The 19978-nt window shown below is 40.7% G+C and overlaps 1 protein-coding gene across 2 annotated transcripts; it reads right to left on the bottom strand.

Annotated features, from left to right (window-relative positions):
- Window positions 1-40: 40 nt before the first annotated feature.
- LOC309382908 (17-beta-hydroxysteroid dehydrogenase type 6-like) lies at window positions 41-19483 on the bottom strand. Of its 2 annotated transcripts, none has more exons than XM_081934871.1 (5): window positions 19159-19483; window positions 14661-14985; window positions 8013-8271; window positions 5248-5405; window positions 41-838 (listed from the first exon to the last, which is right to left on the bottom strand). In XM_081934871.1, exons 2-5 carry the CDS (start codon window positions 14974-14976, stop codon window positions 621-623), a joined length of 951 nt encoding a protein of 316 aa, XP_081790997.1. In that variant the 5' UTR covers window positions 14977-14985; window positions 19159-19483; the 3' UTR covers window positions 41-620. The 2 variants fall into 2 exon arrangements, with proteins under 2 accessions (XP_081790997.1, XP_081790996.1); XM_081934870.1 differs by having other exon boundaries at window positions 14661-15000; window positions 19159-19482.
- Between the last annotated feature and the right edge of the window lie 495 nt (window positions 19484-19978).

Consider the following 19978-nt stretch of genomic DNA (forward strand, 5'->3'; position numbering starts at 1 on the left):
CCTGTCCAAAGCCTGATACACATAACACACATGCAAGGAGCCCAGTCCAAGGCTTTACTTAGTTTGAGTAATTACAGCAAGGTGTCTACAATATGCGGACATTCACACACAATCTCAGACAGTCCAGAAATGCTTGGAAAGCTCCTGATAAGCAAAAGTTTCAAGCAGTAGGAAGAAATGTCATCCAAGCACTATCCAGACTTTTGTAGAGCCACTGTAGGTCATCAGCCGATCCACATTCAAAAGCAGCATTTCCACAGGCAGGAGTTCAGGGCAAAAAACCCCAAAGGTTCCAGTAAATGGAGCAGTTGTTCCCCATGAAAGATTGCTTGCTAGCTGTGGCTCTAAAATAGAGCTGCACTCCTTGCCTTGCAAGGAGTTGTGTTGATCTCCTCTGTTGATCTCTTCATGGCTTATAATTTGGCGTGTCAGGTGCAATGCATTAAGTTGTATTTCTGGATATTGATTGCTCAAACCTATACACAAGAATCTGGTTAACTAAAGTCCTGTTGAAATTTGGTCATAAATGTGCCCATTGGTTGGAAAATCAATTGGACTGAGGTAGCTGCTAAATGAGAAGTGGGTGTAGCTTGATTCTTGTACAAACTATGAGACTGTGATCAATACAGACTTTTGGCTGGTCTGGGATGGCCATAGGTCAGAATATAATCTGTCAGTAGGGTTGGCAAGTAAGAGAGGGGGATGAAGAAGAATTTGCTATCTCGGCCTGCAGCGTAACGACTATGAGGGTAGGCTGAAATTAGGGCATGTTCCATGCAGTCTGTAACTATCTGGAGGTTTGTTTTCTTCCATTTACTGCCAACAAATGTTTGGTTAACTGTGGATAGAAAGAAAGAATAAGTCATCTACCTGGATTGAGCAAACCATGTTTGTCAGCATGAGAAACAGTTAATTGGCAATCTGGGTTCAGATCTATCCCTCGGCTGTAAAATAGCACTGTGTCTTTCATGCCACGATCCTTTATCTTCTCCTGTTCCACAGCTATGGCTACCACCCGAAGAGATGAAACTATATGATAACAGTATTTTGTATACTGTTTTTATGGTTTTATTGTACACTGCCCAGAATCCCCCTGTGAAGGAGATGGGTGGTCCTTCAATAAATGAACAAACCAGTGAATAAGTAGATAAAGAGTTGGAAGACTTGACAGAATATTGCTGTTCTGAGTGTCCCCTTGCCATTTTTAATATTCCTTTCTAAATTAGGTTGTGCAAGTGATTGGCAATATCTTCATGTGCCACTGCATGGTCTTGCCCTTGACATTGGCATCTATCATATAAATATTCTTTTTTAAAGTGTTTAAAATCTCCCGTGACCAGCAAATCTTATGAGATTTCAGTGATCACATTTCCATGATCTCATATCAGAATTCCAAAATTTTGAGAGATAACATTCTTTCCTGAAACTTTCCAGTGTTTATTATTATTTTTTAGGTGATAGAATTATTAATGTGATGTTTTGAGGCCTCACCTCTGCAGATTTGACAACACAGCAACTGATAATAAATTGCCGATGTCTTGGGAGGCAGAAAGGCCACTCAAGAAAGCAAAAACAATTCATGGAACTGGACACCTCTTTTCCCACAAGAGGGTAATATGGGGCTTATATATAGCTGAGGACTATCTGCTGGATCTAATCTTTTTTTTAAAAGACGCAGAAGGCTGGTTTTGCCCTCTCTAGGAAATCCTCAGGTGCTATGGCGAATCATCTATTAGGATGTCATTACTGGAAGCATTTTATATCGTAAAAATAGTACAAGTCTCCTATAATCTATAGCTAAGGAAATGGAGTCCTGGATAAGTCTTGGAATAACTGACCTTTCCCACCATTTGTAAGAAGGGTGCAAGTAGTTAATAAGAGCTAGAGATTTAAATTGTATTTAATGTCACAATTTTCAGAGGAGAAAGGAAAACAGGAAAAGTACATTCTATTTTGCTGCTTCATCAGCAAATGTTAATCTAACATGCAAATTAGATCCATGCATGCTATTATCTACACATACTTCCCATTTTTTTTGTCTCTGATCAGATATAACATTAGCATGATAATTTTGGGCATAATTTAAAAATCTGACTAGCCCTCACACAGGAGTATAAACCTAATTTTGTTACTAAATGAACATTTGTTACTCTGCTGTTATTGAATTCCTTTACTCTATGCCAGGGGTGTCCAAACTTGGGAACTTTAAGACTTGTGGACTTCAACTCCACAAGTCTTAAAGTTCCCAAGTTTGGACACCCCTGCTCTATGCTATGGCCTTCCAACTGCAGAGAAACATGTTTGCTAACTATTTTTTTGTTTTTGCAGGTCTCATTATCATTTGTAGCCTAATTCGTTTTTTGCAGATTTTCATATTGTTTAAAGCTGTGTCCTAGTTAAAATAATGCAAAGCAGAGTTTGTTAGAACAATAAATGTAAACTTAAGTGTGGCTGCAGCAGCTGGAGCAGGGCAATGATTAATAAAATCCCTCTAACTAGAGGTGGGCGCCTACTGGTTCTGCTTGGTTCTGCTGAGTAGGTAGTATTGGTTCTATTGGTGGCGCCTGATATGACCAGTGGAAAGGTGGATTGGTTCCTTACAGCAGCAATGGCTGCACTGCCCGGAGACTTGAATGACCCAATTTGAGACAGATTGTTATGAGGAATATCTATGTGATTACTAAGGGCCATCATTTATTTAATGGCACATAACCAGTCAACCAATTTTAAAATAAGTATTATATGCATAGCCACACACATACATTTGTTTTGAAAATGAAAATGAAATAGGCTGGACCAGGAATTAGGTAATGTATAATTTTCTATGTATTGATTCCTGCCTGACATGACACCTTCCCCTTCCCCACTTTATTTCTTTGGTTACCAAGCTAACAACTATGAGCCAGAACCAGGGATACTATAGTTGTAGGTCTATGGAGATTCTCAGTCATGCAAGTCATGGTTGTCCCAAGGGTGCGTTTTCAAAAGGCAGCTGGATTTCTTTGCTTTTCTTGGAAGACGTTTTGCTTGTCATCCAAGGAGCTTCTTCAGCTCTGACTGGATGGTGCTTCCATTCCCTACCATTCAGTCAGAGTTGAATAAACTTCTTGGATGGGTAACGAAACATCTTCAAGGAAAAACAAGAAAGTCCAGTTGCCTCTTGAAAAATTGCCTTTGCGAGTACCTTAGTTGTAAGATGGAAAGTGCCTGAAGAAACAATTCAGTGCAGTTAGGCTAGTTAGTCAATTGTATAGAACAAAAATGCTTCCACCTGAATTCTGTTTTATCAAGTTGCAAAGCCATATTCAATGTCTCAGAGTGTCTGGCTGATACAAAAATCAAAAATATTACAAATGGTCCTGCCAATAGGAAAAAGCTTTGCCTTGAGTGGTAATGAGTAGCTTACATCAGCGCTGTCTGGAATGCTTAAATTACCCATTAATTTAACAGAACATACAGGATATGGTTAAGAACTTTACTTTGGGAGTAGTAGGGAGCCACCACCTTTTTTGAGGGTGGGAATCAATAAGAAAAGAGCATACTTTTTCTGGGGATGGTCTTCAAAATTGGAAATGTTCTAACATGTTTATTTGGTGAACCATAGAATGAATGGGTTGGAAGCTACTTTGGAGATCCTCTGGTCCAACTCTTTCAAGGCTAGAGCAAGACCTCATAATGGCAGCAGTGGTAGTGGGATGCTCTTTGTTTTGGAAAAAAACCCCAAATTTCTTCATTTCTCTCACTTCACCAGGAAGCTACATCATAAAGACTCCAAGAAGAGTGTGGTTTTCTTTAACAGAGTTGCATGCAGTTCTACCAGCTGCGCACGTTTCTTATGAGCAAAATACTGCCCCCTTCGAAGTCAGTGGGATTTTGCTTCTCAGCAGTGGTTGAATCTAACATGTGACTCTAAAGCAGAGTTCCCCAACCCTTCTGGGTTGGTAGTCCAGTGGAGGGGGAGGGGCAGGGGTGGGCTGCTGGGGGTTCGCAGAGAACCTCTAGCTAAGATTCTGTGCAGTTCAGAGAACCCCCAAATCCCAGTCCTGGCTGGCCTCGCCCACCCCGCCCCTCCCAGGAGTCCCCACGCGGCCCATTTGGATGCAGGCAAGTGCATGGCGTGGACCAGTGGTGGGTTTCAAAAATTTTTAGAATCTCTTCTGTAGGTGTGACCTGCTTTGTGGGAGTGGCTTACCAGCCATGTGATCAGGTGGGAGTGGCTTGCCAGCCATGTGACTGAGTGGGCATGGCCAACTTGTAAAACGTGGTGAAACTCACTTAACAACACTCTTGCTTAGCAACCAAACTGTTGGCTCAGAAACTCTGGCAGTTGAAGCATGCAAGTCTTAAAGCTGTAAAGTTACAAGACTCTTGCACCCCTAACCCTTTAGAAAAAAAACCCAGGGGTATTCAAACTTGACAGCTTTAAGACTTGTGGACTTCAACTCCCAGAATGCTTCCTCTCGCTCTTCATCTTGATGATGTGCGGACGGAGAGGGGAGGGAGCTGGAACCGGTTCTAAATGGCACTGTAGATTTGTGGAACCTCTTCTATAGAAGAGGTTAGAACTGGCAGGAACCCACCCCTGGCGTGGACAGAGGCTCCGAGAGGGAGAAAAACGGGCCTACTGAAAATTCGGAAAGGCCAGAAACGGGCCCATTTCTGGCCTCCAAAGGGCCTCTGGAGCATGGGGAGGCCATTTTCACCCTTTCAGAGGCTCGAGGAAAGATTCTGGAGCCCGGGGAAGGCAAATAACCCCCCTCCATGGTGTAGGAGGCCAACTAGGCCACGCCCATCATGGCCATGCCCACCCAGCGAGCAGGAACCCCTTGCTAAGATTTTTTGAAGCCTACCCCTGAGTCAGTGTATGTGCATACATGCACTGGTCAGCCACAGCCCAGTAGTGGGCCGCAGTCCACAGGTTGGGGACTCCTGCTCTAAAGCACCACAGACAAAAGTGATCATCATTCTCTTTCTCTTGTCACCCAGGTTTTTTTTTGCTTTCGATATCAGCCCCCTAACTCCATATATCCTCTTTCCACCCTGAGAGCTTATCACCCTCTTTTATACATAAATGGAAATATGCTTACGCTTAGGCTTACATTGGTCTCTCAGGAACAGTTCCTGCATTTGATGAAGTGAACTGTAGTTCACGAAACCTTATGATATGAGAAATAAGGTCCTGCAAGATTACCTTTTGCTGGCAATGTTACTTTCCTGATTTTGCATGTTTTACACACTTTAACTTACTTTTGCTCCAGAATTCCTGGCCATAGAGTTCTTTGATATCAGGTGGTACTTTGCTCCAGAGGGTTCTGAAGAACTCGGCAGCACATTTATCCAGTCCTGTTAAAAACGAGCCTGGCTCGATGATGCTGACTTTGACCCCAAAAGGATGCATTTCACGTCTACAGGAAAAAAAACAACTCTTTAAAAAGTAGGGATTTTCCTCCTGTCTCCAACTAGAATCATTCCTTGCACCATTTTACTAGATCCCCAAACGTGCTTTTCTTCTGCTTACTTTTTTTAACTGAAGAACTTTGTTTTCTGAGAATAATCCCAGAATTCAGCTAGAATGTATGAAAACAAGATTTTGATAGTCTAAGAGCTGAAAGAAAGAAAGTGAAATGAAGGAGATAAAAAAATACTGCCCTTCAAAGTTTTCTCTCTGAAGTGATTTGCTATTGGCAAAGCAAAAAATCCAGAGGAGAAATTTAATTAGGGCATTTGCAGCTTTGGCAGAGAGCAGCAAACCCATTGAAATAATAATCTGATTATGAAAGAGATTTTATAACCTTCATAAAATATTTCTTTGATTGTATCGTGACTTGGTTGCACCCATCTGTGTGGTTTTCCTGGGAACAGTAATTTGGCACTGCCTTCCTCCAGAATAGTTTTAACTATCAGTCTACATTGTGGATTTGCTAGTTGCTCATTATCCAAGAATGAAACAGGCTCCCAGTTCAGCTTGGTTTGGTTGAACCAGTAGTGGAATTCAGGCCTGGGTCACAGTGACCCAGGCCTGCCAAGCCTCCGAACCTGTTCCCTTGCCACCTCTGGGCCGCCGCCATTTTGGTTTATAGTGACTGTGTGTGCTCAGTTTACTGTAAATTGTTCTGCGCATGCGCGAAGAACAATTTACATTGAAGAGCACACGCGCACGTTGTGAACCGGTAATAAAACTGGCAGCAAACCCACCCCTGGAAACAGGTTTTTTGAGATCTTTCTGGAGATAGTTTTTGGAGTTGGCTTTTTGACGCCACCTGCTGGGCTACCCTTCATATGAATTTAATTTTAATTTAATTTTATTAAATTTATAGACCGCCCCCTCTCCCCAAAGGGACTCGGGGCGGTGTACAGACCACAAATAAAACAATATACAAAACTTAAATATTTTAAAATACCCATAAAACAGATTAAGTGATAGGCTGTACAGTATAGTTAAAAATTAAAACAACCTAAAAAATCTACCCCTAAAAATTTAAAATACAGGCTAGAGGGACACAAAAACTACAGTTAGGCCAGGCCAGCTAAGTTGAACAGGTGGGTCTTAAGCTTCTTACGGAAGGAGCAGAGATCGGTCGTTATTCTAATATCGGGGTATATCTAATATATGAAGTCTTCTAGTCTTCAAGCTGAGCTCAATTCTTGTGACTTTACAAACACATTCAATTTCTATATATGCTAAAAGCAAAACTTGATCTTGTGGCACTTTGATGTCTAATAACATTTTCATAAAGCTGAAAGCTACTCATTTTTTGAGATCAGTCAAGTTTGGGTATGTGGGGTCAGAAACATCATCATCATCATCATCATCATCATCATCATCATCATCATCATCATATGCAAAGGGTGGAAGGGGAGGATGCTGGAAAAATTGGAGGCACCCGTGCTGCCTTTCCCACCTCCTACTTGACTGTTCTCTCCAGCAGCACAGCAGAGTTGCCTATAAAAACTACAATTGTGAAACATATGGGGGAGAGAGATGTGCACTTTGGAAATTGTGCAGCTAGTAACAAATAGAAAACAGCCAAATAGACGAAGCTGTTTTTTCCTTCACAGAAACTGAAGGGTCTACAGGAAAAAAAAAGAAGAGGCACAACAAAGCAAAACAAACCACATTATAGAATGTGCTAATGCTTAACATTTTGTGTATTAATAAAGAAGAAGAAGAAAGGAAACAAAATGGAGGATGGAGGGAGTTAAAGACAAAACAGTGTAAGAAGAGAGCACTGCTCTATGCTAGTAATAGTGGAGCTTGTAAAAACAGCATCGAAGTAATAATAGAAAATAGTAGAGAAAATAGTATAGTAGCAATAATACTAGAAATAGTATAGGCTATGATAACAATAGAAAGCACTGAAAAAATATGTGTACATTTCACTTTTGTATCTGATTGTTTTCCAAACCAAGATATCCTCATCCCTTATAAGGAGATATGAAAATTCAACTGACTCAGCATCTTTTAAGTCTGCATCAATCAAAAATGGGTGCAGTTTAAAAAAGAATCTATGTCAATCATCATCATCACCACCACCACCAAAAGCGGAATTGAAAAAATTAAAAGCAAATCACTGGAATGACAATTTTCTTTTCAATATCCATTTTGTTTTACTACTAATGACTAAGTATTTAAAAATGCAGTTATATGGATTTCCATTAAATGGCATGTACTTTAAAAAACAAAACAAAACACCAGAAATCCAAATGCTAGGTGTGGGAATTTGAAAGAGAAGCCAAATTAAGGGTTATCAATGGCTCATTTTGAAAGTAAGGCACCTGGACTTAAACCTAGATGGGAAAATGTTCAAGAGTTTTATGTTCTTGAACTTCATTTATTGTGCAGGAATGCTTCTTTTGGCTAGAATGCCCAATGTTGATATGTTTTCAACAACCACAGCTTGTTTGTTGTGAGATGAGAGGCTAGATGAGTTCTAGCCTCATCTCCTCTTTCCCATGGTGATAGCAGGTATAGGAGAGACAGAATGAAACGAATATACAAGGGAATGACTTGCCGGAGGCTGTCAGAGAAGGCTTCCAATGCAAATTTTGAAGGGCTGTAGCCGCCTCCACTAAAGGCAATTCTTCCAGCCATACTGCTCATGTTGACTACTCTCCCTCTGGCTCTCCTGATGAGGGGCAGCAAGTGGAGTGTCACATCAACTACTCCCAGCAGGTTGACATTCAGCACCTTGGCAAAGTCATCCTTGGTCAGCCACTGGTTGGGAGCCAATGGGAAAGAGATGCCTGCATTGTTCACCAAGCCCCAGAGACCTGTGGAAACAGATTCATTACTTCTCTTATACAGAATCAAATTGATGGTTCAATAGATTATTTTGAAGATATTTTTGGTATTGAAACTGAGCCATAGCAGCACATTTTTCTTACTATACCTGGACAAACAAATAAACACACACACACACACAGAGAGAGAGAGAGAGAGAGAGAGAGAGAGAGAGAGAGAGAGAGAGAGAGAGGGAGAACATTATATCTTGCTTGCCTGCTTGCCTGCCTGCCTACCTAGTTACACTACCTACCATCCATCCATCCATCCATCCATCCATCCATCCATCCATCCATCCATCCATCCTCCTGCTGGGGTGAGAGGAGAGGCAGAGAAGCCGGAGGGGAGCTGATCCGAGCCTTCAAAAAAAAAAGAGGCTGGGGGAAAGTGTGTGTGCTACAGCATGGCTCTTTGCCTGGCTTCTGTGGATGACCCTGTTTAACTGTTAAAAAAAGCCTCTAAAAATGCGCCCTCTACTATGAGGCAGGAGAACTGCATGCCTCACTTACATCAGGATTTTTTAGGCTTTTAACCCTTGCTTAACTCTGCTCGAGTGATCATAAAACGCCTAAAGTCAGACTAGATGAGGCATGCAGTTCTCCTGCCTCATAGTAGAAGGCGCTTTTTAGAGGCTTTTTTAAACAGTTAAGCAGAGTCATCCACGGTGAGGCAGCAACTAGCTCAGCTTTTTCCTTTTATATATATTTTTCTTTTCATGATGAGCGGTGAGGCTGTGCCTCATTTGCCTCACCTGACTGCACGTCACTGCTACCTACCTACCTACCTACCTACCTACCTACCTACCTACCTACCTTATCTATGTATCATCTCCCCTACAAGGGGAATCTAGGCGCCTCACATTAACTCACCTCCCAGTTCTAAGCAGGATTATGGCCAGCACGTTTAGGATTGTACCTGTAGTTTTTGAACTAGCAAAATGTTTAAAATCTTTACTATTGAATTATTTACCATATTAGATATATTTTCTCTAGACACTTATATCTCCGCCATGCACTCAAGAGGTACATCAAGCTATTTTTTCATATGTCTTTAGTTATCTGAGTAAAGCAGCCAGCAACGTTTTCTAATTTTTTTAATTACTAAGCTTAGTGAGGATTATTTACATGGAAGGTATTTTCAAGACTCTTGTTAAATAGTATTATTTAGAATTGATTTCTGAGAGTGTGATTTCAAAGCAATGAGAATGTTCAGTTGTATTGACTTCTGGCACCTTCGGAAACCTGATCCATGAACTCCGTGATCAGCTCCGATCTCTCCTTATCGGAAGGTCCAAATTCGGACCATAGCCACTTTGAAGGAGTGGTGAAGCAAAAGGGGACCACCTAGCAGGTAGAGGGGAGCCGCATTTCCCCCAACTAGGAAAGCCCCCTCAGTCAATGACAGGGAGCAGTGGCAGCAAACATGGCTACCCTGAAGCCGAAGACAGCCTGAAAATCTAAGACTGTGCAGGAGTAGAGAAAGTGAGTAGCTTGTGAACTGGGTAAGAGATTATTTTTTATTGAAAAGTGACCCTAGGAAATTCAAGGGGGAAGCATATCGGAACTATTGGCTAGCAGCGGAAAAAGCACATTTAAAAAAAATCAGAATATTTAAGAAGAGAAATTTTTTGAAAGAAAACTAAGGAAAAGAAAACTGAAATCTCAAAGTGAAGACGTGGTATTGAAAAGGCATTAAAAAATACTGGAATTCGATCTGGAGCTTGTTTTTTATTATTATAAATGTTGCCCTCCTGGATTTACAAATTTAAAATACTTAAAATCAGCACTACGCAGAGAGGCAGTACCAAGCTAAAGTTTGAGTGCCATCTGCTGCTAAAAGGAGAACTATGCAACTTTGGAACCTTTTACATTGTTGGATTATAAGTATTTACTTAAAAATTACTGGAGACTTATACAAGAAACAAGACCATAAGTCAAGTGACCCTGAATATTGTTGAGCAAATCAAAGTGATTGGAAGAAGTGTGGACAACTTCCTGGCTTCTTTTCTTAAATTGGATTACCGTATTTTTCAAAGTATAAGATGCACCGGAGTATAAAATGCACCAAGATTTTGAAGACGCAAGTTTTAAAAAAAGTTTTTGCACTCTGCAGACCTCCCCAAAATGGCCTGTTTTTCTTCCAAAAAAGGAGGCTTGTAGAGTGCTCCTGTGGGGTGGGGGGAATGCTCCTGGGGGGAGCCAAAAACAAGCAAAGAAAACAGCCCATTTTTCACAAAAATGGGCTCATTTTTTTGTCAAAAAAAGGGCATGCATAGCCTTTAGGAGGCTTATAGAGTGCTCCTGGGGGATGGGGGGGGGGGCAAAACTGAGCAAAATATGGCTGTTTTTCACTCATTTCTGCCCTTCCCAGCCCCCAAGAGCACTCTATAAGCCTCCTAAAGGCTATGCATGGCCATTTTGGTGAAAGGGCGGAGTTTCAGGAGGCAAAAAAAATGCTGTATTCAGAGTATAAGACGCACCCAGATTTTCAGCCTCTTTTTTGAGGGAAAAAGGTGTGTCTTATACTCCGAAAAATATGGTAATTGTAAAATGGAAGCAAGTGGAGACAATGAAATGGATCTGATGACATTAAGGATTTTATAAAAGAATAACACAAGGAGATGAAGGAAATATTTAGTTGTATAGAACGTACAGATCAAAAACTGGAAAATATAATACAAGGAACAATAAGTAAACAACAGGACAATGAGGAAAAAATGGAATCACCAGAAAGAGCGGGGGAGACAGCAGAATTGGGAAATCAACAAGAAGAAGGCAACAACAAGAAGATAATGGTACAATTGATGGTGAATAAGAGAGTAGAACAGAAGGGAAATATTCTAAAAGATGTGAAAAGGTAACGCGAGAAGCAGGAAGACAGCTGCAGAGAAGAAAAAGAGGTAAGAACAGGTAGTCATAGAATTGGACAGTGGGGGGAAAGGGGAAAGGGAGAGAAAATTAGAGAACATAGTTATAATGCAGATCCAAAAGTAGGTGAAATAAAAGAATTAAAAGAAATGTATGGGAGACAAAAAAAGAAGATTAAAAATTTGGATGAGGGTAAAAGGATAAAGGGAAAGGAAAGGAATGTAAAGCAACATTTTATGAAAATACCTTATAATGTGTATGAATATTAGAACTATAGAAGTTGGATAACTGCTCTGTATGTGGTGTGAGACAAAAATCATTTTTGAATATATATTAGTAAGGTAGTAATGTAATGTATATTTATTAGAATTATAGAGTGAAAAATAGTTTGTAAATTAGATAAACAGAACTTGTATAAGGGTATTATTAAATATGTATAAAATGTGATTAACCGTGAAAAGCTAGGATTAAGTAATTTGATAAATGCTTGAAAAATCAAGATTGATGCTAGAAGTGCATATTGAAATATTGAATAATGGAAAAAAGGAAGGATCATGTCTTTGAATATTAGAATGACAGGGGAAGGGGGAAAAAGAGGGGGCTAAAATAGAGGTAGAAATAAGAGGGGAAAAATAGCAAAAACATGTTAAGATGATACAATGTGTGGTAGAACTATGAGAAGGATTAGAATTGAAGGTTGATAGTAGAAATTATGTGTTAGTAAAACTAAAAATGAAAATGTAATGTAATTACTGGGAATAATACTGTTATGTTTATTGATATTGAATTATATGACACCCAGGAATCAAACCATTCATGCAATGAGATGTATAAAAACAAAAAACTTTTTTAAAAAGGAATGTTCAGTTGTATTTAAAATGTTAGGAAGTCATATTATCACAAGTTGTCTTGTACCTTCTCTTACTGTTTCACTCAATATAGTTTTTATCTTTCTTGAAATAATACATTTAAAAAAAGATACGTTATGTTCTGAATATTAATTACTTTGATTATTAACTTTTTAAAAATATCTCATTTTGAATGGTTCACCATGAATCTGAATATGATTTTGAAGGACGGGTGTAATCAGCTGTGGCTTGATTTGGATACCTGGCTATCTTCCATACCATTAAAAAATATCATTTGAAACCAAATTTCCTCATATTTACCATAGATCATATACTCTAATTGAAGTGGCTGATGAGCTGTAGGATAGGTATTTATTTATCTCAGGTGATTGCATCTGAGTGGTCTTTAATATGACAAGATTTCAGAGAGGTGTCATATGTAGACTTTCTTTTAAGTGAATGGTATCAAACCACTGCTTTGCAGTGATTTATCATTTTGATATAGGGCACAGAGGAATTTATGTAAATAAAGATGATGCTAGAAGTTGGTGAACTACATTGCAATATGCTAACTTCCCATTTATTTATTTTATCTAATTAAAACCAAGGAGTCCCAGTGAGCATCATGGGAGGCCTAAATAGGCATACTCATGTTTTTGAGCATCCCATTTTCTATGCTTGGTCTGACTAGTATTCTTGACTAGGCAGGAGTTTGCTAATTTGGAGCTGAATGCAAATGTCTCAATGACCCCATTGTTATGGTCAGGTGACTTCCTAGAAGATTTAGGTTGGAATTGGCTTTTCCATTCTGCAGTTGTGGTTGATTCATTAAGTTCCATAATTCTTGGACTCCTTTGGAATTTGATGGAGTCTTGTATGTTCTCGATGACTTTCCACCTGACAAATTGGCATTCAGTAATGAATACTACTTTCTCTGTGGAAGAGCATGATAGAAAGAAACACTAATTATTCTCAAGTATCGAGTGATGGAGTCCATCTAGTCCCAATTTCTACTTGACTCCATTGTTACTTCCTCTAATCCCCATAGCTTTAACCTTAAACTGTCTACTGTGGACCTCACCCCATTCCTAAGAGGTCTGTAAGGGGGCGTGCATAAGCGCACCAGTCTACCGTCCCTGTCCTACTGTCCCCATTTATTTGTATTCATTTCATGTGCTCATGTCCATGTTTATACTTATACCTGTTATCTCATACATGTTTGACAAACTAAAAAAATAAAAAAATTAATGAAGAACTAGGAGCAATATAACCTGTGAAATCAGAGCTAGAACACAAATAAGCACAAGTTTCCCTGAAACTACAAATTGCTACTAATATGTATAATTCATATGCTTTCTATGATATGAGGACTGCCATATTTTCTCACTATTGTATCATCATATTGTTAAATAGTAGTAAGCAAGAGGGTTTTTTTAACAGTACAAGGAGCTACTACATCTAGATTTTGAAAGGAGGAGTTGCAATGTTTGAAGCCTGTGGTGAAAAATGTTTAAACAATCTGATAGGACAAAAATATTTTTCCTCCGACAATGATAGTTTTCATATAGTTCAAGACAAGTAACCAAAGTTTACCTAGAATCATTTTCAGCTGAAGCAGCCTGGCAGAGGATAGTAACAAGATAGCTTAAATCATTATTCTAACCTTTTAAAGACTCTGTCCTTTGTCACCGAAGTAAAATATTTCAAATTGCTGAGGTGTGACTGAATGGTTCAGAAAGAAATTAAGATCTTCTGAAGAGAAGAAATTGTTCCAGGTGTCTTGAAAAAGATTGGAAAATCATTCCTTATGAACCAAAAATGGACTCGGGAGAATACTGTACAGCTATTAACTGGCACATTTTGGGGGCAGGAAAAAGATTCAAGAAAAATGTAACAGACCAACTTTGACTGCTATTGCATAAATCTGACGAATTGGACCTTTCTTAGTCTAGGTATAGGCCAGGATTTAGCACCGAAACTTGATTGTCTTTATGGAAGAGGAGCTAAGGAGGAAAGGTAGTGAGAGTGCAGCTATTTTATTTCTGTCTGATTTCTCTGTAGTTTTCAAAGTGGTTAGCCATGGAACGTTATCTGTTTAGCTTAGGATGCTGATACTTGAGACATAGTGATATGGTAGCTCCGCTGATTTTAGCAGAGTAAGTTTTGTGAGCAATATTGAGGGAGTTTTGCTTGCTTATAATATGTTTCACTATGGAATAGGTGATGCAAAGCTTGAAAGGCAACTTGATTCTAAGGTGGTTCAAATACTATGGAGATTCTCAGTCATTCATGGTTGTCCCAAAGGTGCTTTTTGGAAGAGGCGACTGGACTTTCTGGTTTTCCTGTGAAGACATTTCGCTTCTCATCCAAGAAGCTTCTTTGCCTCTGACTGGATGATAGGGAATGGAAGGAAGTTGGCTAGGTGGTTAAAGTACCAGGCTAGTCCCACCTTAGGCGTGAAAGCTGTCTGGGTGACTTTGGGCCAGTTCTCTCTTTCAGGCGAACTCACCTCACAGAGTTGTTGTTGTTGTGGGGAAAATAAGAGGAAGAAACAGTATTATGTACATTCACAATCTTGAATTATTTCTAAAAATAACAAAGGAGTAAATAAATAAAAATAGTTCCCATTGGCCTCATGCAGAAAGAACAGTACTTAGACTGTACCTTTGTCTCCTACTTGCTCCTTCACCCACTCAGTTGCTGCTGCAACACTCTCAGTGTTGGTGACATCCAGTAGGGTGGTTTTCAAACAAGCCGATGTGACTCTTTCCAGCTGTTCTGCGCCTTCTGGAGTGAGACAAGCGGCCAACACTCGCAGACCCTGGGCATCCAGCTGCCTGGCCAGCTGGTTCCCAAAGCCAGAATCACAGCCAGTGATGAAGATGTATTTCTCTGTCAGGTTCTCCGTCATCTGTCTCTTCCGGTACCATTGGCAGAGGATGTAAAGCCCTACCAGGGCAATCAGGAAGAAGAGCCACATAGATAATACCTGCAGCATAATGAACTACAAGCCACAAAAACCCTGTGTGTTAATGAAATAGCTTCAGGAATCTAAAAATGTCAGCATCCAATTTGTATTGGCAATAATTTAATGAATAGATGTATATTTTGTTATACCATCTCAGCTTTTTCTAAACTGTCTGATGAAAGGGAACATGGTTGGCAGCATATACCATCAGAATATTCTTTCTAATACCTACCTCTGCTCTCTGGAGCTTTTAATACAGTAGTCATTACTAAATGTCCATTGAAGAGCATTTAAAGAATAGAATTCTTTATTGACCAAGTGTGATTGGACACACGAGGAATTTGTCTTTGGTGCATATGCTCTCAGTGTACATAAAAAGACAAGATACATTCATCAAGAATTATAAGGTACAACACTTAATGATAGTCATAGGGTACAAAAAAGCAACCAGGAAACAATTTCAATATAAATCATAAGGATACAAGCAACAAAGTTACCACCAAATGAGAGATATTTATGATGAGTATTCATAAGTCCCCATGGCTGGGGCCATCACAGCATCCCTTTGGCCATGTGATCATGATTTGAATGCTTGGCTCACAATTATGACATTGCAACATCCCACAATCTTGTGTTAAACATTTATAACTTTCACAACCCTCCTTCTGTCGAGGACAATTATAGGGGAAGCTGGCAGGAAGATGCAAATGGTGAAAATGTCCCTGTGAGAGACTGCAACCATACAAGTAGTCCTTATGTTACGACCCTAATGGAGCCTGCCCATTCGGTTTGAAGGTCAGGACAATGTTAAATGGACTGGTTCAATTAATGATCATCCATCCCCAGCTCTTTCCAGTGTATTCATTAAACAAATGCACGGGTCATTAAGCAGGAGTGGGGGAGATAATGCAGGCACTAGCCAGTGTGGGTTGCAGGTGGTACGCCGGCGTACTTGTGCCTGCCGGGAGCACCGGGTAACGTTCCGGAACGGTGCTCTGGAGGGGCCACCCTCCTGTATTTGAGCTCCTTGGCGCTTCCACACAGGAGCATACGGCACCTGCGCGACACTCCGCCGAGCAGCTGGAGCGTCGCGGACACCAGGCCCCATTGAACCGTACCGGTTGCAACGGGATCCGCAACCCACCACTGGCACTAGCCTACCTGCCTCAGGCCTCCCAAAGCCTCTCATACCCCGAGACAGCCATGTTTCCCACCTCTTGAGTGCCTTGTATGGCGGCCTGGGAAACGACGGGGAAGGAAAATGCTGAGTGCACCTGCCTTTCCTAATTCTGCCTCTGCCTTTCCTCCTGCCAAGGTGCCCTGCTTTTCTAGAACAAAAAAAGAAAGAAAGAAAGAACGAACCAGTTTTCCAGCCTTTTGGAGCTTCTTGGCTAAACACCTGTCCATGTGCACATTGCAAAACTCTCCTGCCTCTCTAAGTTTTGGGAAGAGGGCACTTGCACAAAAGGCAGCAACCCCTTTTCTTTCCTTAATGCCTTTCCCTCCTTTCTCCAAAGCTACATTTCTTCAATTAATAAAACAAAGAAACAAAAAAAGCTGGCAGGGACAGACTTGTTGATCTTCCCTCCCTGACCCATTTAGATGGTAAAATTAAACTCTCCCTCTGGTCTCCAATTTCTATCCCTTTTTAAAACCTTGCCTTGATTCCAGGCTGAAAAGAAAAGGAACCAAGCAGGCAAGGAGACAAAATCTTTCTGCTAACTAAAAAAAAAAGAGAAAGAAAAAAAAGTAAGTCATCTCTAAAAGTTGTGCCAGAAAATGGAGGATGCTGGCTGGGTCTTTGAAAACTTTAGCTATCCATTGACTGCATGTAGAGCCCAGCTAGGATTTAAACACTGGTAGACCAATGTTTCTCAACCTTGACAACTTTAAGATGTGTGGACTTCAACTTCCAGAATTCCCCAATCAGCCATGCTGGCTGGGGAATTCTGGGAGTTGAAGTCCACACATCTTCAAGTAGTGTGATACATGGTAGACTGCTCTCTACAGGCAGTCAGATGAACAGCTAAGGCTTGCAAAGATCCAGCATCTTCCATTTTGCAGCACAAGTTTCTAGTCACTTCTGGTTTGTTCATGTGGTCGTTTTTAGTCCTCTGGAGGCTTCAGGGAAGCCCCTTGAAGCCTCCAGAGGGCTTAAACTGACCCTATGAGCAAACCGGAAGTCACTTCTGGTTTGCTCGTAGGGTCGTTTTTTGCCCTCTGGAGGCTTCAGGGAAGCCTCCTGAAGGTCCCTGAAGCCTCCAGAGGGCCTCCAGGGGGGCGGGGGAAGCTGTTTTCGCCCTCCCCAGGCTCCTACAAAGCCTCTAGAGCCTGGGGAGGGCGAAAAAAGCATGCAAAAAATGGGGGTGGTGCCTCTTATGCGCGCATACACACTGGGGGTGGGTTGCGCATTGTATTATGGGTGTGGCACGCCCACGCACGACCCCCCCTGCGCTCCCCCCACTTATGGCATGCGAGCCAAAAAAGGTTCGCCATCGCTGCTATAAGAGAATCACTGGCCCAAAGCCACTCCATGCAAGGTTTCGGTTGGTTGAGGGCAGCCTACACCATGATCCAAGGCTAATCAGTGATGAAATTCAATTTTTTTTCACTACTGGTTCTATGGGCATTGTCTGGTGGGCGTGGCAGGGGAAGGATACTGCAAAATCTCCATTCCCTCCCCACTCTGGGGCCAGCCAGAGGTGGTATTTGCCAGTTCTCCAAAGTACTCAAAATTTCCGCTACCTGTTCTCCAGAACCTGCTGAATTTCACCCCTGCGGCTAATCCTATATTACCTTTCCTTTTTATTTTTACTACAGGTAATCATTGAGTTATGACTGTAATGCAACTTGCCCCTCACAATTATAGTTCGTGACAATTGTAAAGAGAGTTGGTCATATGACTGAGCCAATTTTATAACTTTTTCATGGCAATTGGTAAGCAAACACCACAGTCATTAAGCGAACCCATGGTTCATTATGGGCTGGTTTTGCTGAAACTCAGAAGTAAATGATGGTTTTTTTTAGCAAAACTATCATAAAATGTAGTTATGTGACCATGGGACATGTCAAATGGCTGCAAATGTGGCCTGTTTGCCTAATGCCTGAAGTGCAGTCACAGGTCCATGACCGTTGAAACTTTGAATCTGGGTTGTAAGCACCACCAGATATGTCTGTTGGAATTTTCAATGGTCACTAAGTGACCAGCGATAAGTCGAGGAGTATCTGAAATTTGTAAAGTAGTAATTTATAATTTGTAAAAATCTGTATTTTTTTTTTAAAAATACAGCCTTTTAACAGGCTCATTTATTGGTGGAATGTTCATTATTCAGGAAGATCTGTTGAATCATATCAGAGAGCAAAGCATTGTGGGAATTGTACATTTGCATACAGATGCAAATGACATAAATGGACACAAAACACACCATTGGGGAGAGTAGTACACCATATTCTCTGCATTCCAAATGTGCCCACTAGGCACATAGCACAGCTTTCCTCCTTAATAGATTTTGTGAGGCAAGAAAAACGTTGGATGAAGAGGTAGGAAAATGGGATGGTTTTAAGAGGAAAATGTTGCTGTACAAGTCCCCATTCTCTGAAAGAAGCTGCAGGATTGTACAACAGAAGTCTCCCCCAAGAATAATCTCAGATTAATACAGTTTAACACAGTGTTTTTCAAATTTGTCAACTTTAAATTGAGTCGACTTCCAGAATTCCCCTGCCAGTTTGCTGTCCAGGAAATCCTGGAAGTTAACGTCCACACATCTTAAAGTTGCCAAGTTTGCAAAGCACTGGTTTAACAATTCTCCCTTTTAGGCTGAGAGAGGTGGAAACACTCATGAAGTAGAAGGGATGGATCTTTTAAAGACTTGGGATAGGAAGCCACCAAGAAATTCCTAAGATGTAGGGATAGATTTGGGAAGTGAAAAAACATTTTTGGAATTTAAACCATGAAAATCTCGAAAGTCCTAAAAATATCACATTCACCTTCAACTTTCCTTACAGTTTTATTTCTGGTGTTCGTGACTCCAAAAATTACCTGGGATTGGAGATTGGAGATATCCCTTAAAAAGACACTTCAATAAAAATGGACAATTCTGGCATTATACAAAGACAGTGACAGATATCTTTTTCAGCATGTAGTACTCTTTAAAGGAAAGCTAAAAAAAATCCTTTGATAAATGAATCTCTTACCTCTTTTAGCTGTTTCTGCTCCTGATATTGTAGAGTTTCAAAAGAGTTTGGTGAAATTTAATTCTGAAAGCTGGACACGGAAACAGCCTGCAGCTGCTGTGAGCCAAAATAGTTCATCATTACTTGCTAGAGGTTTCAGATAGGTTGGTTGATATGATCCGAGAAGGCTGAACTTGATTCTTACAATCACGTGGCTGGCATTTTAATGTCAGTTAAGAGAAAACAAACACTTCCATCCTTGGTTGACTCATTATATGAATTGAATCTACTGTAATTCCCATGAGCTTGCATTCTTAGACTTTACCCAAAGTGGGGGGGAAAAGCACCCAGTGCTTTGTTCAAAGGTTTGTCCAAAGAAGAAACCAGAGTGGAACGACCCCCGAAGTATTGCATAACATACCCAGAGCACGCTGACTGAGATCATCGGTAAAAGTGCTGGAGCCGCACCAAAGGGCAAGTTGGGAAAATCTGGAAAGAGATGAGAAAAAACAGATAGCAGAGAGAAGGGAGATGACAATTTTTTTCCCCTGCAGCAGCGATGTGAGTTTCATTGTGAAATCTTAAAAGAAAATCTGCTTGCTGAAATAGAAACCTGAAAGGAAGAAAGACTGAAGGTGGGAATGAAGGGAGAGTTGGCAAAGCTCAAAGAAGATCTCGGACCAGGGTATCTTAAACAAGTGAGCCAAGATCAGGAAAGAGTCAGGCAGCTCATCTTTCTGGGCAGAAAGAGCTTCCACAAAATCTGCAAAACACTTTTTGTGCAACTCTTACATGCAGAACCTGGCAAAGAGCTAGCTGGTATAGCATCCTGCAGGCTTCT

The sequence above is a fragment of the Natrix helvetica genome (genome assembly GCF_964273705.1).
Source record: "Natrix helvetica genome assembly, chromosome: 1".
NCBI classification, from domain to species: domain Eukaryota; kingdom Metazoa; phylum Chordata; class Lepidosauria; order Squamata; family Natricidae; genus Natrix; species Natrix helvetica.

What these genes read in the sequence shown, in the direction of transcription:
- LOC309382908 (XM_081934870.1), bottom strand. Translation starts at nt 14,994, where the DNA reads ATGCTGCAGGTATTATCTATGTGGCTCTTCTTCCTGATTGCCCTGGTA. An exon ending in GCCTTCTCTGACAGCCTCCG is followed by an intron (nt 5,406 to 8,012) that starts GCAAGTCATTCC and finishes TTTTTCCTGTAG; the next exon opens with ACGTGAAATGCATCCTTTTG. An exon ending in CCAGGAATTCTGGAGCAAAA is followed by an intron (nt 839 to 5,247) that starts GTAAGTTAAAGT and finishes TTCTATCCACAG; the next exon opens with TTAACCAAACATTTGTTGGC.